At 37.7% G+C, this 25,078-nt stretch overlaps 1 protein-coding gene across 6 annotated transcripts in view; it reads left to right on the top strand.

Moving 5' to 3' along the window:
• The window catches only part of FASTKD1 (FAST kinase domains 1), a 59,210-nt gene that overhangs the window by 13,906 nt on the left and 20,226 nt on the right, over nt 1–25,078 (top strand). The window contains exons 1-6 of one of the 6 annotated variants that reach the window (XM_037140686.2): nt 6,380–6,549; nt 9,074–9,586; nt 13,099–13,167; nt 18,782–18,907; nt 20,850–21,248; nt 22,956–23,066. In XM_037140686.2, coding sequence (XP_036996581.2) covers nt 9,252–9,586; nt 13,099–13,167; nt 18,782–18,907; nt 20,850–21,248; nt 22,956–23,066 — 1,040 coding nt within the window. In that variant the 5' untranslated portion in view covers nt 6,380–6,549; nt 9,074–9,251. The other 5 variants (XM_037140684.2, XM_037140685.2, XM_037140683.2 and 2 more) reach the window with 5 other exon arrangements.

The raw sequence follows: 25,078 nt of genomic DNA, 5'->3' as shown, positions 1-25,078 counted from the left end.
CTAGAATCTTCCCTGACAAAAGTCAATCTTTCCTTTATTAAGGCTACTGTCTACTGTTTTTTTCCATCTGTGGTAACATACCTTAGGAATATAAAAATGATTTCCTTTTTCCCAACCCCTCAAAGCACAGATATCTCACCAGAGAACCAAAGGGAAGACCACAAATCCCCTGATTGCTACTGAGTTAGTTGTTGACTGTTAACTTTCCTGCACCCACCTATCTAAAAGCAGTATGTGTTTATCATTTTACTTATCCTATCCCAGAAGTTCCCCACTTCCTGTCCCTCCTTTGCTTTCTCCTGTCTCCCTAATCTATCACCAGTGAATTTCATGTAACCCCTTTATGTCTTTTTCTTTGATTCTGATGTATAAAATAAGTGCACAACTGCTATTCTCTGGAGCATTTTCTCAATCTGTTGAGGTTTTGCTTCCTGGCAGTTGTTATCAGTTTGGTTCACATAATCTTATAAAAAATTCTTACAAGTTTGGGCATTTCTTACATTGACACATTGCTGTACAAATATCTGTTCAGTTTCCTGCTTTTCATGTATTTGAGTATATCCCCAGAACTAAAATTGCTATATTACATAATGATTCTGTGTTTAAATTTTTGTGGAACCACTGTACTACTTTCCACAGAGGCTGTTCCATTTTACATCTCTACCAGCCATACACAAAGGTTCCAATTTCTCCACATCCTTTCCAACATTTGTTATTTTCTGTTTTTTTTATAATAAACATCATATTGGTATGAAATAGTATCTCATTATAATTTTCATTTGAATTTCTCTTTTTTTAAGATTTTATTCATTTATCTTTACAGAGAGGGGGAAGGAGGGAGAAAGAGAGGGAGAGAAACATCAAAGTGTGGTTGCCTCTTGCGCACCCCCTACTGGGGCCCTGGCCCACAACCCAGGCGTATGTTCTGACTGGGAATTGAACTGGCAACCTTCTGGTTCACAGTCTGGCACTTAGTCCACTGAGCTACAGCAGCCAGGGTAACTTCTTTAATGTTTACTGATGTTGAGTATTTTTTTTCATGTTTTTCTGGCCATGGAGAAATGTCTATTTATTTAAGTTCTTTGCCCATTAAAAAAATATTTTGGTCATTGAATTGTAGTTGCTCTTTATATATTCTGGATATTAATCTCTTATCAGATATATTACTTGCAAATATTTTCTCCTTAGCCTTCTATATCAAGTTTATTAAAATACCCAAAATAGAATTATCCTTTTTTCCTCCCTGCATCCAATGTAAAGAAAAGCCCCTTTTAAACCTCCTCCAAATCACTTAACCCAAGGCTAAATACTAAAGTAAATTATTTTTAACACCTCAATTTAACACCCTCTGTGGTGTGATCTGCTTCACTGCATATCAGTAAATCCAAAATTTATTTAACTATAGGGGTATTCCTGGTGGTCTTTAAAATTTTTTCTTAAATATTGGGGGACTTCTATTCAAAATGGTGCTCTAGATAAACATGGCTCACCTCCTTGCAAAACCACATCAAAATTACAACTCAGCTATAGAACAATCATCATTCAGAACCATCAGAAATTGAGCTGAATGGAAGTCCTACAATTATAAATTAAAGAAGAAACCACATAAAGACTGGTAAAAGGGGTGGAAATGTTCAGAGGGCTGGTACCATACCCATGTGTGGTAGGTAAAAATCAGGAGGGGTATCTCAGGAGCAAGGGGTTTCAGCCACATACCAGGAGCCTCAGCCTGGGATTGCAGTACTAGGAAGATAAGTCTCCATAACTTCTGGTTGTAGAAACCAGCAAGGATTGAGGCTGTGGAAGACAGAAACTGCAGGAGCCCCAGGCAGTTCCTCTTAATGTGCCTGTGCACAGACTTAATCAGACTTACTACTTTTGAGCTCTAGCACCAGAGCAGCAGATTGAAAGACACCAGAGACATATGGGGAGGAACTAAACTGTCTGGCAGCAGGGTGAGAGCTGGAGGGCAGATTTCACCCAGACATAAAGCCTGGCAGAGGCCATTGTTCCTTTCCTGAGCCTTCCTCTCCCATAGGGTCAGCAGGTGGGCACCATATCTGAGACTCCATTATCCTACCTCACACTGTTTGCCCTACCCAACTTTCAGGCCCACCCAAGCTGTTTTCACAGGCTTTTCCATAGCAGTGGCTTGTCTTGGCCCATGCTTCAGATTCTTTTATATGCTCACAAAAAAGCAGAATCTGGCTAGAGCAAGCCCTGTTCCTCTTGTTAAGTTGTCCCAGGCTTTGTGCTAGGAGTATCTGGTCTTGGTTCACAGCTTGGCCTCACCTGGGCATCTCCAAGCCCAGCAAAAGTAGCAGTCATGTGCAGATCCATTTGTAGCTAATGCCTTTGACCCCGGAGAGACTACAAGCAGTGGCTGATCTTGAATGTGCCAACAGCAATCAAGGCTCAACTGCAAGAGGAAGGTGTACACAGCCCACACAATGAGTATACCTTGAGTACCCAGATTGAGTAATAGTGGGGGCTGTGCCACTGAACCCTGCAGGACACCTACTACATTAGGCCACTCTACCAACCCTGGGAGACATAGTAGCTGTACCTAATACATAAAAACAATGCAAAGAGGCAGCCAAAATGAGCAGACAAAGAAACATGGCCAAAATGCAAGAACAGAAGAAAACTCCAGGAAATAACTAAACAAAATAGAGATAAGCAATCTGTCAGATGCACTATTCGTAATACTGATAATAAGGATGCTCAGGAACCTTACTGAGGACCTCAGTGGCATAAAAAAGATCCAGTCAGAAATGAGAGCTATCTTAATGGAAATAAAAACTGATTTACAGGTAATCAAAAGTGGAGAGGATGAAACTGAGAACCAAATCAGTGATTTGGAACATAAGGAAGCAAAACAAAACAAAACAACCAATCAGAACAACAAGAAGAAAAAGGAATTTAAAAAATGAGGATAGTGTAAGGAGCCTGTGGGGCAACTTCAAGCATACCAACATTTACATCATAGGGGTGCCAAAGGAGAAGAGAAAGAGCAAGAGATTAAAAACCTGTTGAAAAAAATAGTGAAAGAAAACTTCCCTAACTTGATGAAGAAAATGGACATACAAATCCTGGAAGCACAGAGAATCCCAAACAAGATGGGTCCAAAGAGGCCCACTCCAAGACACATCATAATTAGAATGCCAAAGATTAAATACAAATAGAGATATTAAAAGAGAAAAGCAGTTACTTACAACGGAGTTTCCATAAGACTGTCAGCCGATTTCTCAAAAGAAACTTGGAAGGCTAGAAGGGATTGGCAAGAAATATTCAAAGTCATGAAAAGCAAGGACCTACAACCAAGATTACTCTACCCAGAAAAGCTATTTTATCATTTAGAATCATTGAAGGACAAATTAAAAGCTTCCCAGAGGACTTCTGGCCAAGATGGAGGAGTAGGTGGAAACATTGTGCCTCCTCCCACAACCAAGTTTAAAGACAACAAAGTTTTAGTAACAAAAACGCAACCAAAACACAGAAAATTGAACTATACGGAAGTCTGACAACAATGAACTGTTCAGCCAGACCTGTAAGAGGGGCAGAGCCAGTGGCTGGCAGAGCGGGGTTGCAAAGGAAAACTAGGCCGGACCAACTCAGGTGTGAGCAGTGGTTGGTGGATCCCAGGTGTGGGGCTGCAATGGGCAGACCCAGTGAGGGTGCGGGGCGGCAGGCTGTGCACAGATAAACCAGGCGAAGGAGTGAGCAGTGAGACAGACTGTGCAGGCCCCAGTGGCGGGAAGCAGCAGAGGGGACCGTTATTGCCCCTCTCTAACCATGCCCCCACATATAGCATCACAACCCAGCAACTGAGTTGCCCCGCCCTGGTGAACACCTAGGGCTCTACCTCTCATACATAACAGGTGCAAACAGACCAAAACATTGTGGCTCAAGAAGAACTCAAAGCCCCAGAGACAATAACTCTAAGTGACCAAGAAATAGCCAACCTATCAGATGCACAGTTCAAAACACTGGTGATCAGGATGCTCACAGAACTGGTTGATTTTAGTCACAAATTAGAGAAACAAATGAAGGCTAAACGAATTGAAATGAAGGGAAATGCACAGGAAAGAAATGGTGATGGAAAGGAAACTGGGACTCAAATCAAGGGAGTGACCAGAAGGAAGAATAAAATGACCAAACAGAAACGAATGAAGAAACAAGAATTCAAAAAATGAGGAGAGGCTTAGGAACCTCCGGGACATCTTTAAATGTTCCAACATCCAAATTATAGGGGTACCAGAAGGGGTAGAGGAAGGGCAACAAGTGGAAAACTTATTTGAACAAATAATAAAGGAGAACTTCCCCAATCTGGCAAAGGAAATAGACTTCCAGGAAATCCAGGAAGCTCAGAGAGTCCCAAAGAAGGTGAACCACACCAAGGCAAAGAAGGAGCACACCAAAGCATATCATAATTATATTAGCCAAGATTAAAATGAAAGAGAGAATCCTAGAAGCAGCAAGAGATAAGGGGACAGTCACCTACAAAGGAGTTCCCATCAGACTGTCAGCTGATTTCTCAGAAGAGACCTTGCAGGCAAGAAGGGGCTGGAAAGAAGTATTCCAAGTCATGAAAACCAAAGACCTACAACCAAGATTGCTCTATCCAGCAAAGCTTTCATTTAGAATGGAAGGGCAGATAACGTGCTTCTCAGATAAGATCAAATTCAAAGAGTTCATCATCACTAAGCCCTTACTATATGATATGTTAAAGGGACTGATCTAAGTAAAAGAAGATAAAAAATATGAACAGTGAAAGGACAGCAAACTCACAGTTATTAACAACCACACCTAAAACAAAAGCAAACTAAAAGGACAGCTACTTCAGGAGTGGAAACATAGAAATGAAGATCTCGAGGGTTAGCAACAGGGGAGTGGGAGGAGGAGAAGGGGGGAGAAGGTACTGAAAAGAAGTAGCATAGACAGTAGATAGAAAATAGATGGGGGGGCAAGAATAGTATGGGAAATATAGAATCTAAAGAACTTGAGACACATGGTCATAAACTAAAGGGGGGTAATGGGGATGGGGAGGTAGGGTGGAGGGGGATGGGGGGGGAATAGAACAACTGTAATGGTATAATCAATAAAAAATAAATAAATTTTTAAAAACCTGAAAAAAAACAACCACACCTAAAGCAAAAACAAACTAAGAGGACAGCTAGATCAGGAGCGGAACCATAGAAGTGAAGATCACATGGAGGGTTAGTAACAGGGGAGTGGGAGGAGGAGAAGGGGGGAGAAGGTATAGAGAGTAAGTAGCATAGACAGTAGGTAGAAAATAGGGGGGAGGGCAAGAATAGTATGGGAAATACAGAATCTAAAGAACTTGAGGCACATGGACATAAACTAAAGGGGGAATGGTGGGGGAGGGGGTATGCAGGGTGTAGGGGAATGAAGGGGGGGGGAATAGGACAACTGTAATGGCATAATCAATAAAATATTTTTTTAAAAAATGCTTTCCAGAGAAGAAAATCTAAAGGAATTCATCATCACCCAAACAGTATTATATGAATTATTAAAGAGTCTTCTTTAAGAAGCAGAAGATTAAAAATATAAACAATAAAGTGACAATAAATAGATATCTATCAACAATCAAATATGAGAAGCAAAATAAACAAGCAGAACAGAAATGGAATCATAGATACAGAGAATGTTTTGATGCTTGCCAGATTGGAGGGGTGTCAGGGGGATGGGTGAAAAAAGTGAAGGGTTTAAGAAGTACAAATTGATAGTACAGAATAGTCATGGGGATGTAAAGTACAGCATAGAAAATAGAGTACCCTAGGAAATATATGCGTGACCCATGGACATGGACAATGGTGTGGGGATTGCCTGAGAGGGGGCTCAGTGGAGTGGGACAAAAAAGGATAATTTGGGACAACTGTACTAGACAATAAAATATAATAGAAAAATAAAGTAAAAATAAAATAGAAAAAATTTCTTAATTGTTGATTTTGGAGAAAGGGCAAGGGAGAGAGAGAAACATTTTATTGTTCTATTTATTTATGCATTCACTGGTTGCTTCTTGTATATGCTCTGACTGCTGTTGAAACCCTGAACATGGGGGTGGGTGGGTATCAGGAGGATGCTCTAACCAACTGAGCTACCCAGACGGGGCCTTCTGGTGGCCTTGAAGAGCATTGGCATGGATCATGGTCAGTTTCATCCCTATACTAAGAAAGAAAATTTATACGTGTCTTTTCTGTGTTCACGTTTTGGAATTTCATTTTCTAATATTAACTTTTATTGTATATTATAAAAACACCAGTCTTCTATGAGTGAGGCAAAACCTCAGTAGAGAAACACAGACTTAAAAGATCTATAACTTCAACATTATTAAGATGCTCTGTTCCAGTAGCTTTCTTAATGAAGAACTACAATGCCCAGAATTCCTCCAGATGCGTATACAACGTCTATTGCTCCGACTCATCTTCAAGACGTCCTCTGGGGCTTGTAGTGCCACGGTTTGCTGTGCATGCTTCCCTACCCGGCATTTTTTCCGGTTTGCTGAGGATCAGTGCTACAGGAAAGGTGGAGACTCTCGGGTAAAGGCTAAAAACTGTGGTACGAGTAAGGGGTGAGCGGCACAAATGAGCCTCTTATTTCTTTTGTCGGGGATCAGGAATAGCCTTGACTTGTGAGCTATCATTACCACTTTACTCTGGGATTGTCTCGAAAAGTTGCGGGGCATCGAGGGAAAAACTTGCCGGAAAGTCAGGGGCGGATATGTGCGGTAGATTTTCTTTTACCACCCAGCACTTTTTCGGGCCCTGGATACAGGGGTTGACTGAGAAACGGAGGCCTTTTAGGTGTTGGATTTTTTTGGAGCACGGAGGTGGAGGGCAGGGACTGGGGAGACCCTGGCAAGAGACTGGAGAGACCACAATTACCCATTTGGTGCTCCTGTGTATGGGGCGCTAGGGATACCAGGCATTTGCAAAGGGTATCACTGTTTGTCTTGCAGTATACCTGTTCACGGATGGTATTAATCTCTCATGTATAGTCCTGAGGCTTCTCCTTTGGTTTAATATCTTCCCCAAGGTCACTTACGTGGGGCAGAGCTAGGGACTTGACATATTGATGTTCTAACCATTGAATTGCTTCCGGTTTGAATTGTGGAGAGACTGGAGAATCTTGAAGATAATTTGGCTTTATGCAGTGTATTCCGTGTTTACGTGTGTGACGCAGATGGGCTTGGGTCAGGTTGCTGTATTAATTGCCACACAGTAGTCAATACTGTCTCATCTCATTTTCCAGTGAGCTTGGCATACATACAGAGAGGAGTCTCAAGCATACTTTTAGTATTGGTTTGTTGCTGTAATGAGGCTGTTCAAGATGAAAAATAATGGTTTGTTCTAGCTTCACTAGCACTAGAGTAGTTTTTAAGTCTTTTTGAATCTAGCTTTTCTTATCAATAAAATGCAAATGATAATATCTACCTGGAAGTTTAGTTCAGAAAATTTAATGGCATAATATAGTTTAAAGTCCTTTGTAAAATGTTGCAGAAGTATTTGGATGATATGATTTTAGTCCCAGCTTTTAAAAAAAAATATTTTATTTACTTATTTTTAGAGAGAGGGAAAGTGAAGGAGAAAGAGTGGGAGAGAAACATCAATGTGTGGTTGCCTCTCATGTGTCCCCTTTTTGGGACCTGGCCTGCAACCCAGGCATGTGCCCTGACTGGGAATCAAACGGGCGACCCTTTGCTTCACAGGCCTGTGCTCAATCCACTGAGCTACATCAGCCAGGGCTAGTCTTAGCTTTTAAAAATACTATTTCTCAACTGGAAATGCAAACATTTCATACATATATATATATTTTTTTTTTCTTTTTAAGATTTTGTCTTTAGAGGGGAAGGGAAGGAGAGATGGAGAGAGATATCAATGTATGGTTGCCTCTCGGGCGTCCTCTGCTGGTAACTGGCCCGCAACCAAGGCATGTGTCCTGACTGAGAATCAAACTGTGGTTATTTGGTTCACAGGCCCGCGCTCAATCCACTGAGCTACACCAGCCAGGGCTATAATATATTTTTTAAACAAGTTATTTTTCGTAATTATCTTTGGTTCATATATTGATTTACCATGTCTTGTTACAGTACTTGATTGTTTCATATTTTCTTATTGGACCTCTAATCATCTTGTTTATTGGTTAAAACCTATCTAAGGTCAAAAGTGACTAAATTGTTTGAGTTATTTTGGGGTATCAGGAGAAAGGAAAAAAAAATCCTGAAAGCATATATACTGGCCCTTCTGAAAAAAAATTTTTATTGCGGTCCTGAATTAATGGCTGTTCTTTGTAGGAACTTTAAAGATGATATATTTATTTATTTATTGCAAACACTTTTACTTTTTTATTTAAAAAGACAGCTCTGCTGTGGCCAGGTGGGTCACTTAGTTGGAGTGTTGTCCTGCACACACAAGAAAAGGTTGAGGGTTTGATCTCTTTGATGTCAGGTCAGGGTGCATACGGTACATCCCTAGGCTGCATTCCAGTGGGGGCATGCATGCGGGAAGGCTACTAATCTCTGTCTCTCTCACATTGATGATGTTTCACTAGGGCTTGCTCTGTCTCTGTCTCTTTCTGACCCCCTCCACACACCCTTTTCTCTCTCTTAAAAAAAAGTTCTGAATTTGGGATTTTTCTTCTTTTGCTCTTATGGTCCAATTTGAGAACTTGGTGTAAATTACTTTATAAGTGACATGCAATATTAGTTTCAGGTGTACAACATACTGTTTTGATATTTATGTACCTTATGAAGTGATCACTGCAATAAGTTTAGTACCTGTCACTGTATAAAGTTATTATGGTATTATTGACTATATTTCCTAACAGATATCTTTTAAATGGAATGCAGCAAGAAGCCTCATTTCTTGGACATTTAGTTTTGGATCAAGCCCTACTATTTAATTCAGACTAAAAACAATGTCTCTAATTAGACATTGTTTTGACATGCAAAAAAAAAACCACTCAAGAAAAACTTACTTTCATTTGAATGTTAGAATTAATTTGATATTAATAATGTAAGTATAACCAACTTAAACCATTTCTTTTACAGAAACTGTATATTGGAATGGAATTTGGAACCATCATAATGGGAGCAAAAAATATGAAGGAAAAACTGTTATTTTTATATCAGCATATTGTACCTGGCTGCTAGTTGCAAATGGTTTTATATACCCAACATTTGTGATGTAAATGAAGATACCTTTTTTCTAGACTCAGTGTTTACAAATATGCTTCGTCTAAGAACTATTTGTCCATTCTCCTGGAGAGTGTTCCATTTTCGACCCTTCAGTTGTGAACCGTTGATTAGCCAGATGGGTAAATGTAGAAATGAAGAGCAAGTTTTTGATCTTATTGAAAAAAACAAAGCCATACTTTCAGAAGAGCAAGTGGGATATGCATTTAATATACTTTGGCAGTTTCAAAAGCAGAAGACCAGCTCGTTAAGAAGTATTGAATATATCAGAGACCATCCCCAATTTCTTATCCTTTATAATTTAACTGTAAATAAAATGGAATTTATGAATGATGATAATCTGGTGAATGTGTTGTACATCACAAGACAGTAAGTAACAGACAGTAAGTAATATATTGTTAGATTTTATAGAAATGATTATAGTTTATGTTTTAATTGCTAAACATCTCTTTAAGCCTGGCTAGGTAGTAGCTCAGTTTGTTAGAGTATTGTCCAGTTACGCCAAGGCTGTGGGTTTGATCCCCAGTCAGGGCACATTCAAGAATCAACCAATGAATGCATAAATAAGTGAAACAACAAATCAGTGTTTCTTTCTCCCTTCTTCTCTCTCAAAATCAGTTAAAAAAAATTAAACATCTCTTTAAAATGGAAAACAGTATTTTTCCTTAGAAATAGTTTTCCTAATCGTCTAATATTTTTAAGATGCTTAGAAGATATTCTTTGGTTTTGGTAATCATTTTACAATATTTATATATGAAAATGTGCAACCTAAATTAGATACAGTTTTTTAAAAAGATTTTATTTATTTATTTTTAGTGAGAGGGCAAGAGAGGGGGAAAGAGAGGGAGAGAAATATCAATGTGTGTGGTTGGCTGTCGAGTGCCCCCCACTGGGGATTTCCCCTGCAACCCAGGCACTAGCTCTGACTGGGAATTAAACCAGCAACCCCTCAGTTCTCAGGCCAGCACTCAATCCACTGAGCCACACCAACCAGGGCTAAATAAGTAGTTTTTATTTGATAATCGTACTTCAGTAAAGCTGGGGAAAAGTTTAAATTTTTTTTTACATTGTTTGCAAGGGAATCTAGCCTTCAGAAGTAATGAACTCCTGAAATAAAAGATTTAGTAGTTACAGAAAGGGTAGATTCTGTAACACAAAAGTTACAATTAGTCTTTTTATTAGTCTCATTGGTGGAAAAATAGCAATTTTCTGACATGATTATCTAACCTGCAAGGGCTTTTAAGTAGCTATAGGTGTTAAAATTGCACAATTAGAGATACAGTTGTTATTATTAAGGAGTCAACATACATTGAAGGGACTTAAGGCTTTACTTATTTTGGGGATTAATGTTAGACCAAAAACAAGTGACTCCTTTTTTTGGTGGTCTTTCTCAGATTGCAGTGTTTTTTCTCAGGTACATGAAAAGACGTGTGTGATGATGACAGGCAAAATACCTGTTTTGTGGTCTCAGTGGTCATGTTAGTTTGGAAAATGCTGAACCAGACAAAAATTAAACAACCTTCATTGCAGGGCTCTTCAGAGCCATTAATATGCCAGTGTGTATTACGAGTCTCTAAGTTGTTTTCCAACTCTAAATATTTCCATCTCTAAAATATTTTCCAAACTTATTTAATCACAAAACATTGGTGGAACACCTCACAGGACTGATTGATGTGTGTCGGGCATAGATGGGGAAATGCTGCTTGGTGCTAATTTGCCTAAAAACTGCATTTCTGTGTTTCCTTCCAATCACATTTTAATAAGGAAAGGATTTCAAGAGTAGAATATAATTGTGGGTCCTGACCATTGTGGCTCAGTTGATTGTGCGTTGTCTCACAAAGCATAAAGTCACTGGTTTGATTCCTGGTCAGGGCACATGCCTGGGTTTTGGGTTTGGTTCCCAGTGAGGGCAAGTACAGGAGGCAACTGATTGATGTTTCTCTCCCTCTCTCTACCTCCTTTCCCCTGTAAAAATAAGTAAGATCTTAAAGAATATAACTCTGTTTTCAAGTTTTTTAAAAAAAGATGTAGTTTGATTTTGCTCTATGACTCAACCTGAAATTCTTTGACTTTTAGGAGACAAAATAATACAGCCTTAACATTATAAATATGTTGAAATTGGTTAAAAGAGAAACTTTTATACATACAATATATAGTACATGTGGCTTAATTATATATGTAAAATATCCATTGTTACCGAAAGTATACTGGAACAGCAACTCTGATATGCTGCTGGTAGTGTAATATGTATCATGAAGTTTATTACTTTTTAATTTAAATTTTATTTTTTTAATTACAGTTTACATTCAATATTATTTTGTTTCAGTTTCAGATTCATATACTTTTCAAAGTATTTTCCCTGGTATTCCCAGTACCCACCTGGCGTCATACACAGTCATTACGATATTGTAGACTGTAGTCTACATTCTTGGGACTGTTTAGTAACTACAAACTCGTGCTTCTGAATCCCTTTGCCTTTCTCACTCAGTCTTCCAGCCCCCTTCCCCTCTGGTAACCACCACTCTGTTTTCTGTATCTATAAGTGTTTCTGTGTTGTTTGTTTCTTTAGTTCTTTAGATTCCACATATAAGATAAATCATATGGTATTTGTCTTTCTCTGACTGACTTATTTCACTTAGTATAATAACCTCTTAGGTCCATCCATGCTGTGTATCATGAACTTTAAAATTACCCTTGAAGCCCTGGCTGGTGTAGCTCAGTGGATTGAGTGCGGGTGGTGAACCAAAGGGTCACAGTTCGATTCCCAGTCAGGGCACATGCCTGGGTTGCAGGCCAGTTCCCAGTGGGGGCCATGTGAGAGACAACCACACATTGATGTTTCTCTCCCTCTCTTTCTCCCTCCCTTCTCCTCTCTCTAAAAATAAAAATAAAAAAAGAAATAAAATATAAAAAAACCAAAAACAACAAAAACCCCTACCCTTGAACCCAATAATTTTCCTTATAAAATTTATCCTGAGAGTAATCTAAGATACATATGAAGATTCTTATACATAGATATTCATCTCAACATTATTTATAATATTGAAAAACTGAAATCCAAATAGTAGATGAATGTTTAAACAAATGATACTATATTCACTTAATAGGATAATACAGTCAAAATCATGTTTTGAGGAATATATAATGACTTGTACAAATACCCATAATATAATGTTAACTTACCAGAAATGTAAAAGAAATATGAGTATTTTTAAAAAGATTTTATTTATCTATTTTTAGGGAAAGGGGAAGGAAAAAGAGAGGGAGAGAAACATCAATGCCTGGTTGCCTCCCTCGTGCCCCCTACTGGGGATGCAGCCTGCAACCAAGGCATGTGCCATGACTGGGAATTGAACTGGTGGTCCTTTGATTTGCAGTCCTGCATTTAATCCACTGAGCCACCCTAGCCAGGGTGAAATATGAGTATTTTTTTATGTGCGTAGGATAAAATAATTGGAGAGAAATGTTCCAAAGTAATGATGGTAGCTATTTATGAATAGCAGTTATAACTGATTTTTACTACCCTATTAAATTTTTTCTTTATTTTATAAACTTTATTCTATAGAAATATTTTTATGATGAGAGCAAAGTAATGTCATGTACTTATAACACAAAATTCATTTTTGAGCATTCATTGTTCAGTGGAGAACATTGAAGTGAGTAGACAAAAGGGTACGAGGGACATGAGATAAAGTATAGATGTTTATTAAATTGTACCAAGAAATCAGAATGCTGAAGTTGGGGCAGACCAGAAATAAGGACTGAATGTGTCAGAGTATAATAATGTAGGGTTTTCTTTTACTTTATAATTCTTACTACATGTATTTTTAATCATTTAAAATGTCTATGTGTGGAAATTTTTTTCTCTTGTTTTTACTGAGGTTTGCTGTTGAGGCCCATGACCCACTAGTTGAAGCACTAGTAACTGAAGCATGGAGAAGACTGGACAGGCAAGTACCCTGGGTTCTTCCTCCAAGATCAGGGCTATCTTTTTCAGGGTTAGCATAGTGAAATTTTGTAGGAAAAGAGTGGGGACTCTGTTTTTCCTTAAGAGAGAGAAAACTGTATTTCAAATGTTTCTTCTTTAAATTAAGAGTAGGGAACATAATGTGCTTTTTCACATTTACAATCAAAATATAAATGAGGTAGAGTCAGCTATTGATGACTAACTTTTAAAAAAATATTTATTTTTATTTTTTAAAGATATTTCATTGATTATGTTATTACAGTTATCCCAGTTTTTTTTTTCTCCCCTTTATCCCCTTCTGCTCAGCAGCCCCCATCCTCCAGCATTTCCCCTCCTTAGTTCATGTCCATGGGTCATACATAGAAGTCCTTTGGCTTCTCCATTCCCTATACTATTCTTAACCTCCCCCTGTCTATGCTGTGCCTACCATTTATGCTTCTCATTTCCTGAACCTTTTTCCCTCCTCTCCCTCCCCCTCCCCACTGATAAACCTCCACATGATCTCCATTTCAGTGATTCTGTTCCTGTTCTAGTTGTTTGCTTAGTTTTTGTTTTTCAGGTTCAGTTGTTGATAGTTGTGAGTTTGTTGTCATTTTACTGTTCATATTTTTTTTATCTTTTCCGTTTCTTAGATAAGTCCCTTTAACATTTCATATAATAAGGGCTTGGTGATGATAAACTCTTTTAATTGACCTTATCTGGGAAGTACTTTATCTCTTTTCCATTCTAAATCATAGCTTTGCTGGATAGAGTAATCTTAGATGTAGGTCTTTGCCTTTCAAGACTTGGAATACTTTTTTTCTAGCCCCTTCTTGCCTGCCAGGTTTCTTTTGAGAATTCAGCTGATAGCCTTATGGGGACTCCTTTGTAGGCAGCTGTCTCCTTTCCTCTTTCTGCTTTTAAGATTCTCTCCTTATCTTTAATCTTGGGTAGCTTGATGATGATGTGCTGTGGTGTGTTCCTTTTTGGGTCCAATGTCTTTGGGACTCTGGGCTTCCTGAACTTCTTGGAAGTCTATTTCCTTAGTTAGATTAGGGAAGTTTTCCTTCACTATTTGCTCAAATAAGTTTTCAATTTCTTGCTCTTCCTTTTCTGCTCCTGGCACCTCTATGATTCGTATGTTGGAATGTTTAAGTTGGACCAGAGGTTCCTCAGCCTCTCCTCATTTTTTTTGAATTCTTATTTCTTCATTCTGCTCCAGTTGGATGTTTATTTCTTCTTTTTGTTTCAAATTATTAATTTGAGTCCCACTTTCCTTCTCTTCACTGTTGGTTCCCTATTTATTTTGCTTTATTTCACTTTAGATATCCTTCATTTCTCCCTTCATTTTGTGACCAAACTCAATCATTTTCATGAGTATCCCGATTACCAGCGTTTCAAACTCTGCATCTGATAGGTTGTCTATCTCCTCTTTGCTTAGTTCTTTTTCTGGAGCTTTGATCTTTTCTTTCAGTTGGGCCATATTTCTTTGTCTCAGCACACCTGTTGTGTTCTAAGGGGCAGAGCCTTAGGTATAGACCACAGAGGGGCAACCTCCCTTACTGTGTTGTGGCGCTATGTGTTGGGGAGGGATCAGAGGGAACAGTGCTGCTTGCTGGGCTCTCCCCCACTTCCTGTCACTTCCCTTGCTTCCCACAAGCAAATTGGGCCCTTTTGATGCTGATTCGTGGGTGGGTATGTGTGTTTATGTTCGTTCTAGGGCCTTGCGGGTCTCTCCAACGAACTCTCCTATGAGCTGGAAGTTTCTCCCACTGCCACAACCCCCACAGGATTTTATAGCCAGAGGTTTTGAGGCTTCATGTCCCAGAGCTGGAACACTGGGTTGCACAGTTTGTCTTGCTCCCAGTTATTCCTCCTGGTTTTCTGCATATGAATGTGGGAAGTCCTGCCAGTCAGCTTCCGCCTGGCCCACCTTGTCCACCACCTTGCTGTACGTCCTCTCTGCCCGGCTTCCCTCTCTGACCCTTCTACCAGGACGAATGTTTCTTTAAATCCTTGGTTGTTGGATTTCCTTGCAGTTTGATTTTCTGGCAGTTTTGGTTGTTTTTTTTTTAAATTGGTTGTTATCCTTTTTTTCGTTGTGTGAGGAGGCAAAGTATTTCTACCTATTCCTTCATCTTGGCTGGAATCTAATTTTTTTTTAATCTGAGGATTTGTTTATTTATTTTAGAGAGACTGGAAGCGTTGAGGGGGAGAGAGAGACAGAGAGACAGAGGGAGGGAGAGAAACGTCGATTGGTTGCCTCACAACCAGTTGTGCCCCCTCCGCGCATGTACCTGCAACCTATGTATGTGCCCTGACCAGGGATCAAACCTGCAACCTTTTGGTCTACCGGATGACACTCCAACCACTGAACCACCTGACCAGGGCCATGGACTTGCTTTTTTTAATTTTCTTTTTTTGTAAGAGTTCTGCTTCAGAAAGAAAAGACTCTCTGACTGATAAGCAGTCATTTAAAACCTAGAAGTTCACGAACCATAAAAAGATAAAAAAGAAGATAGCAGTTTACTAGAAAGGGAACACTTTAACAGTGTATCCTTTATGGAGAGGCAACGAACAGAGCTCATAGATGACTTAGAAGCTTTCAGGTGCATTGCTGTGAATAGTGTAAATTCAGATTTATTTCCTAATCTACAAACAGCTCTTTTCAGTGAGTTATAATCAGTACTCATCTGTTTTTAGAGAGGGGAAGGAGAAATAGAAACATCAGTCTGTTGCATGTTGCAAGCAGCCTGACTGGGGGCTGAACCCTCAACCCAGGCATGTGCTCCAACTGGGAATGGAACCCTCACTCTGCTGAAGGACACCCAGCCAACTGAGCCACACTGGACAGGGCTGTTCAGGGTATTTTTTTTAAGATTTTAAAAGAAGATTATTTATTTATTTATTTATTTATTTTTAGAGAGGGGGAAGGGAGGGAGAAAGAAAGGGAGAGAACCATTAATGTGTGGTTGCCCCTCATGTGCCCCCTCACTGGGTACCTGGTCCACAACCTAAGCTTGTGCCCTGAGTGGGAATTAAAACGGCAGTCCTTTGGTTCACAGGCTGGTATTCAATCCACTGAGCCACACCAGCCAGGGCTTATTTTTTTATAATACAAAGTTATACAAACTCTAATTTGCATCTGTAGAATTTCTAAAAGTCAAAGAATAGGCATTAATTTATGATTTTTAATAGTCTCTGTGCCCTGTGATATTAATTTTTTTACTACAATAGCTATTAATCAATGATTTTGTTAAATTAATGAATTTATGTTACATAAATATAATTTGTAATGATTCAAATAGGATAGATTATTATGATTGCACTGTGCTGGATTTTAACAAGGATAATAACATATACTTGAAATTCAACTGGAAGATTTAAAAGATTTATAAAACTAAAGAGACTAGTTTAATGAATGCCCATGTACCCATCATCCAGCTTATCCAATTACCAACATATAGCAGTCTTGCTTTATCTGTATCATGTCCCATTCCCTATTTCCCTTCAGTATGTGTGTATGTACATATATATTTTTTAATATATATATTTTTTAAGTTATACTTTATTGATTATGCTGTTGTAGTTGTCCTGATTTTTTCCCCTTTGTCTCCCCCTCCCCCCAGCATTTTTTACCCTTTCAGGCAGTCTCCCCACCATTGTTCATGTCCATGGGCCATGAATATGAGGTTTTTGGCTACCCTGTTTCCTATACTATACTTAACATCCCCATGGCTATTCTGCAACTACCTATTTTTACTTCTTAATCTCCTCACCTTTTCACCCATTCTCCCCTTACCCCCTCCCAACTGGCAACCTTTTGGTAACTAACTTCTTTTCTCTAACTTTTAAGAGTCTCTCTTTATCTTTAATCTTTGACCTTTTAAGAATGATGTGTTTTGGAGTGGGTCTCTTTGCATCCATCATAGTTGGGAGACTCTGCTTCCTGGATTTTCATGTATATTTCCTTCACCAAATTAGGGAAGTTTTTTTTCACTATTTTTTCAGACAGATTTCCAATTTCTTGCTCTTTCTCTTCTCTTTGTGGCACCCCTATGAGATGAATGTTGGACATCTTTAAGTTGTCCCAGAGGCTGTTTATACTATTCTCATTTTGTTGGATTCTTTTTTCTTATTGTTCTGTGTGGTTTTTTTGCTTTCTTATTTTCCATATCATCGATTTGATTCTCGGCTTCATTCATTCTACCGTTGTTTCCCAATAAATTGTTCTTCATTTCAGTTAGTGTATTCTTTATTTCTTACTGGATCTTTTTTGGTCCTCATTAAGTTCCTTGAGCATTCTTATAACCAGTGTTTTGAATTCTGCATCTGATAGATTGCCTATCTCCATTTTGTTTAGCTCTTTTTCTGGAGTTTTAATCTGTTCTTCATTTGGGCCATGTTTCTTTATCTCCTCATTTTGGCAGTCTCCCTGTGTTTGTTTCTATGTATTAGGTAGAACTGCTTTGACTCCATGTCTTGGTAGTGTGGCCTAATGTATGTAGTATGTGTTCCGTAGGGTCCAGTGGCATAGCCTTCCCATCACCCAAGCTTGGTACTTGAGGTGCACCCTTTGTGTGGACTGAGTACACCCTCCTCTTATAGTTGAGCCTTGGTTGATGTTGGCAGATCAATGGGAGGGACTTACCCAGGCCAGTCAGCTTCAAGGACTGGCTGTGACCATTGACCACGAACCTCTACCATCTGTGGAGGATCAGCTGTACCTGGGTAGGGTGGTGGTGCTCCGATGTGGTCTGTAGCTGTCCGCTAGGTGCACCACCAATCGTAAGTGTACAGCTTGATGAATTTCACATACTGATCACTTCTGTGCAGTAGCATGAGATCAGCGAACACCAAGACTTCCTTTTATGCACTGTTCCAGTCACGTCCCCTCACCCCAGGAGTAACCACTGTCTTGACTTCTCATGTATTAGTTTTTTTAAAATGGAAATGGAATCCTGTAGTAGGTACTCATACCTAGTTTAGTTCAGTCAGTGTATTTTAGAGAGTCATCCATGGTGTTGTATGATTCAGTAGTTCGTTCTTATTTCTTGTGGTGTGGTATTCTATAAATATGTGCAACTTACCCATTGTGCTCTTAATGGACATTTAGATTATTTGCAGGTTTTTGCTATTATGTATTGTGCTGCTGTGAACTTCATATGTTTATCTTTCAGTGAATTTGAAGTCTTTTAACATCATAACAATTCTCCTTTTCTCACTTTCACCTTGCCATTTACTTGTTGAAGAAATAAAGTCATTTTTCCCTATAGAAAAATTCTGAAGTTTTTCATAGCATGTTGTAGTAGTGTTTGTTTTGTTTGTTTGTTAATACACAATCTCAAATTGAAATTGTTCTGTCATCTCAAAAAATAAGTAAATGATTCAAATAATTTTGAGTAATTTTTCCCTTTTTAAAATCTACTAGCATCTGATTTTTAAAAACTTTTAGCACAGGATACCTTTATAATAACAAATAATCAACATTTTAGAAAATATTCTAAAGTAGTAATATGTTTGTATTAGTAATAATATAATATTTTTATTGCTTTTTATTTTACAACTGTTTTTTATGTTTTTAGTGAAAGTAAATACATCGTATTTTTCTTCAATAGGTTCGATATTCATGCGCTGTCAAAGTTTTCCTCTTGCCTAGTAGATCAACATTTATATTTTAGTCCGTTAATGGGGAAGATAGCTGATATTGTAAATAGGAACTTGGAAACCATACAGGACTTAAGGTAAACTTATTTAGAAGCTTTGTGTTGTGGTGGAAAGATTCTGGGCTTTGGACACATGTACACTTAGTTTGGTCATTTCCTTGTTATGTGACTTTAACTTTTTGGGAAGTTTAATATCTTCATTTATGAAATAGGGATAGTGGCGTATCTACTTTGTGGTGTTGCTGTGGGAATTAGAGATAAAATATTTAAAGTAAAACAATATTGTTGAAAGGTTTGAGATTTTACCTTCTTGGCAAACTAAATTTGCCTTATGTCTCTGTTAGGACCTCATTTGACCTTAATTACCTCCCTAAAGGCTCTATCTCCAAGTTTAGTTACATTGTGGATGGGGCTTTAACATATGAATTTTTAGGGGACACAGGTCAGTCCATAACACACCAATGTTCATAGCAGTATCAGTCACGATTGCCAAAAGATTTGGAAACAGCCTAACTGTCTACTAACAGACAAATGGACAATCAATATGTGGCACATAACATACAATGCAATATCATTCAGCCTTCACACAGAGGGAAATTCTGATATCTGCTACAACATGGGTGATCTGCTAAGTGAAATAAGCTAGACACAAAAGGGCAAATACTGCACGATGCCGCTTAATGTGAGTTACCTAGAGTAGTCAAAGTCATCGAAACAGAGAGTAGAAGGTCTGTTTTGGGGTTGGGAGGGGAGGAAAATGGAGAGCCATTGTTTCATCAGTAAGGAGTTTAGTTTGAGAAGATGCAGATATTCTGCAGGCAGTCGGTGGTGATGGCTGCACAGCAGTGTGAATGTACTTAACACCACTGTCCTGTACGCTTAAAACGTTTGAAATGGTAAATTTTATATTATGTGTATTTTCATGCACACATGAAAGTAGCTTGTAAAAGCAGACAATAAAAATTGTAAATTATGTTAACTTTTAAAAATTCTTGAAGTCCTTTGATAATCTAACAAAATCTTTGGATATTTTCCCACCCCAAACTACAGTTACAAATATATTTTTAAAAAATCATTTCAGGGGTCTTTATGGTAAAGCTAAATAGCAGTGTTAGGTTACTAATTAATGTTAATATTAACATTAAACATTTTGATTAGAAAAGCCAGAGCATTGTACAACTGGGTCTTTGAAAATAGATTTATTTTATTGAAAAGAGTAAAAAAATTTGGAAACAAAAATAATGTAAAAGTTCCACTACATTAATGGTTGAGATAGTTTCAGATTTATATTTTGGCTTTTTTTGTATTGTTTTCTGTTATCATCACCAATTATTTGTTATATGTTTTTTCCATTTTGCATTCTTTATCCATTATGGATGCATTCTTGTATTTGTGGTTTTCTGATTTTTGTATTATGTAAAAATTGTCATTTGAAAGCAGGGACCTCTCTTTCGTAATTTTGGTGTCATGCAAGTGCCCAGAAGAGTGATTGATGTTCTTTAAAAGTATTTATTGAGTGAATATATAGTAAATACTACTTTATGTTTGGGATTACCTGTCATATTAATATCAATGTAGCATGAAACATTAAAAATATAAAGTTATTAGCGAGATATTTTGCCAAGATTTTATTATTAAATTACAGATACACAGAGACACGAGTAATAAAGTAAAGTTCTACCAAAAATATAAAATGAGACTTTTCATGTTGCATTCATGGGCTGTTTGACCAGTGATTTCTGAGTAAATTACACTAAAATATTCTCCTTCAAAGCAGATACCTGTAGAATGAGATATTATACATACTCAGTAAAAAATATTACTTCGATGCTTTTTTGTCCAAAGGGGTTCAGTTACTGGGAGATCTGAGTCAAGTCCTGCTAATATTTAAAAGAAAAATTTTGTGGTATGAAACCCATAATATTTTTACTAGTTCCTTTTTATATCTATTCTTTTAGTCTTAAAATTGTTCATGATTCTTAAATAACGTAAGAATCTTCACATCTTTTTCCTTTTTCAGGTCCTTGTCCGTTTTGATGGTCAGCATATCTTCTTTAACATCCCAACGTTTTCAAGAACAATTAATGAACAAAACAGAACATCTTTTTGACACAATAGATTCTTCCCAGGTCAACATTGCAAGAAGAATAGTACAGTTTCTTCGAAATATTAAATATAGTTATTACCCATTATTAGAAAGGTGTAATAAAATGTTTTTAAGCAATATGAACAACCTTGATTTGGAGTCAATCAGTAAAATACTTAGTCTATACCACTCTCTACAGTTTCATAGTTTTGAATTTATGTTAATGGCCAAAAAGAGGCTAACTGAAATGATTCCTCTGTTTGATCACCCTGCTAGCTTTGTGAAATTGTTTGTAGCATTGGGACCCATGGCAGGACCTAAAGAAAAGACACAGTAAGTTTAGCTAAAAATGCTTTATTTTTCTGTGGAGAATATAGGGAGTCTTTAAGCTTAAATCTTCCTGCAGCTCTGGAAGGCACGAAAATCAACCCGTTCATCCAGGGAATGGGAAATAATCTTACATGCTCTGTTTCTTGATTCTTTCTCTGTGGTTATTCTAATTCATACTTCAAACTCTTATTCTGCTGTTGTGCTCTGAAATGGGGCCAGTAACCCCCCCCAGTGGTCAGCACAACGGTGGATGCGGGAGAACACCATTTAAGTGTTTTTTATTTTCATTTAGTTTTTCTTTTTTATTGACTTTCTGGGGCCACTTAAATGTTTTTATTCTCCGTTCCTAGGCCATGAGACTGGCTTGAACACAAGTATAAGACTCCCCAACCCAGTGCAGGCTGTGGACTATTGAGAATTATAATATCCATTAACAATGGGCCATTTTTTTGCTTTGGCTTCACATTCATCATCAAAAGCACTTACTGTGCACATTGGCATATATTCTCATGTCAGGCTTCAGTGAATTGGATCTGTCTCCCATATCTGAAGAATTTCCAGTATTTCCAGATACTAATGTAGATAGAAATTTTAAAGATGTACAGATGAGCAAATGCTATGTATATAGCAACTGATATGAGCAAACGCTTAAGTACTATTAGTGGGTTAGTTAATTAGGGGTTCCAGAGAATTGTATAATAGAAGTATCTGCATCATTACTCTGTTAGCCAATACTTCATGGAGAGTTTTATTTTTAAGAATCCTTTGAATTATGTTTGAAGAAATTTAAGGATACAATTTAAGAGACTGTATCAAGGTGAGGTCATAATTATTTTAAAATTTTTTATTGGAGTCTTTTTTTTGTCACTAAGTGTTGTTAAAATCTCATGCTAGTACAAAAGTTGAGTTTAACTGGGTCTCTGCCTTCAAGGACTTGCTAGTCTAATTGGGAGGAGAGAAATATATAATTGAAATATGTAAATACAATGCCACTGCAATATAATTTATGATTAAGTACCATATTAAAATTAGTGATTCAGATAATGAGTGCTGTGGGCAGACAGAAAAGTGAAGAGAATGTGGGCTATGGGGCTGGCAAACGCTGTTGGAAGCTGGGCCTGATGAGGCTGCTGGAAGAGAAGGTGGGGAGTAGTGTGAGCAGAAAATTAGTTGATCCTGCTGTCTCCAGATTTCATGTTTTGAGCTTATCTTCATATTGAAATACTTTTTATTACTACAGTACTTTGGGTGGTTTCAAAATGAGCTATCATTATAATTTTTTAGTTTATAGGGTTATAGCAGCCACTAAGTATATAAGATTTCTGTTAATGTGCAGATATATTGACCTACTCAAATCTTACTCAATTTTTAAAAATTGTGATATTGTTAGAATGTCAGTTAATTCTTTAGCTTTCATACTGAATAATTTCACTGAATTATTGTATTTTTATTACCATTGTAACTTTATCTAATTTGAAAATCAGTTTTAAAAACTTGTCTATTTTTAAAGACAGTTTAAGATTGGATTATACTGAGGCCATAATGATTTTGGAAAAAAAGGATTTTTATTTGATTTTGAAACTATATACATATTTGAATTCAGTTTTACTTTATACTATTTCTTTTCTGTTTGTTACCTAAGGACTGTTACTTAAATTTTTTAATTAATTATCAGTTTTTCAACATAAAAATATTTCTTTTTGCTTCTAGACTTGAATCAACTGTATTACTGATGTCGGAGCAGCTGACCGGCCAGCAGGCCCTGGCCGTGGTGGGAGCGATGGAGGAGATGGAGACCAGAGATTCACGGCTGATCAAAAAGTAGTCCTTCCTGACATTCATGCTGTTAACTTTAGTTGTCATTCATAAGTAGTAGCCATGTTTTTGAGGGAAAATTACATTTTCCCCCCTATAATCTAGCTGTTGGTTTTGCAGAAATAAGGAATTAACACTTAAGGTAGTGTTTATTTTCAGAAAGTTGTTTTTCAAAACAGAGACTTTAAAGTTGTTTATAGCCCTTTTCATTTCATTTGCTGCCGTTGTTATTCTCAAGCAGAGTGTCATAGTCTAGGAAAGTGGAGAGCGTAGAGCAGGACCCTGCTTTTCAAAAGGATAGTTTCTGCTAAACAGTTAACGTGTCTGTGAGCTGGAATTGTTTCACACCACAGCTTTTACCTTGAAATCATTCTACCATATCTGGACTTTTTTGTTAACTTGAAATTTAAGAAGGAGAATTTTCATAGTTCAGTTTAAATATACAGGTTCCAGCAGAAGTAATGGCTGCTAGAGTGTGGTTGGTAGAGTGATGATGTGGGTGTGATAATTTACAGTTGTAATTTGAACATTTCACCTGAAATGTCATATGGTGTGCTTGAATGTGATACTAGTATGTTACAGAGTGACATACTTAAGATTTTGCAATAAGAAGGTTTTGTAATTTAAAAAGGGTGCAATTTGTGCCACACCCTGTATATGTAATTTTCATTATCATCATATATTCCTTTTTATAAATATTCCCCCTGCCCTATTCCTTCAACTTACTGTCTCTTAGCATTTCCCATTGCTTTTAAGCATCTGTATGAGAGGGCCAGTAGATTTAAGGAAGAAAATTAAACCAGTTTTGCTAATTGTTAATAACTGTTGGTAAAGATTTTTGGGGGGGTAGGTTTTGGAATTTGATGGCTCTGTTCTGTGAGATTTTTTAAAAATTTATATTTATTTATTTATTTTTAAATATATTTTATTGATTATGCCATTACAGTTATCCCATTTACCCCCTTCATTCCCCTCTACCCGGCACACCCCCTCCCACCCTCATTCCTCTCTTTTAGTTCATGTCCATGTCATAAGTTCTTTAGTTTCTACATTTCCCACACTACTCTTGTCCTCCCCCTGTTTTCTCCCCACCATCTATGCTACTTATTTTTCGTACCTTCTTCCCCCTTCTCCTCCTCCCACTCCCCTGTTGCTAACCTCTATGTGATCTCCATTTCTGTGGCTCCGCTCCTGATCTAGCTGTCCACTTAGTTTGCTTTTGTTTTAGGTGTGCTTGTTAATAACTGTGAGTTTGCTGTCCTTTCACTGTTCATATTTTTTATCTTCTTTTTCTTAGATAAGTCCCTTTAACATTTCATATAATAAGGGCTTGGTGATGATGAACTCCTTGAACTTGACCTTACCTGAGAAGCGCTTTATCTGCCCTTCCATTCTAAATGAAAGCTTTGCTGCATAGAGTAATCTTGGATGTAGGTCCTTGCCTTTCATGACTTGGAATACTTCTTTCCAGCCCCTTCTTGCCTACAAGTTCTCTTCTGAGAAATCAACTGACAGTCTGATGGGAACTCCTTTGTAGGTTACTGTCTCTTTAGCTCTCGCTGCTTCTAGAATTCTCTCCTTCATTTTAATCTTGGGTAGTGTAATTATTTTGTGCCTTGGTGTGTTCCTTCTTGGGTCCAACTTCTTTGGGACTCTCTGATCTTCCTGGCTTCCTGGAAGTCTATTGCCTTTACCAGATTGGGGAAGTTCTCCTTTATTATTTGTTCAAATAAGTTTTCCATTTCTTGCTCTTGCTCTTCCCCTTCTGGTACCCCTATAATTCAGATGTTGGAACATTTAAAGATGTCCTGGAAGTTCCTAAGCCTCTCCTCATTTTTTTGAATTCTTGTTTCTTCATTCTTTTCTGTTTGGTTGTTTCTTTCTTTTTTCTGGTCCACTCCATTGATTTGAGTCTCAGTTTCCTTTCCATCACTATTGGTTCCCTGTGCATTTCCTTCATTTCACTTAGTGCAGCCTTCATTTGTTCATCTAATTTGTGACTAAAATCAACCAGTTCT

Source organism: Artibeus jamaicensis, unplaced genomic scaffold, assembly GCF_021234435.1.
Source record: "Artibeus jamaicensis isolate MK-2021 breed Jamaican fruit bat unplaced genomic scaffold, CSHL_Jam_final contig_391, whole genome shotgun sequence".
Lineage (NCBI taxonomy): Eukaryota > Metazoa > Chordata > Mammalia > Chiroptera > Phyllostomidae > Artibeus > Artibeus jamaicensis.
This window is presented reverse-complemented; position numbering and strand designations above follow the sequence as displayed.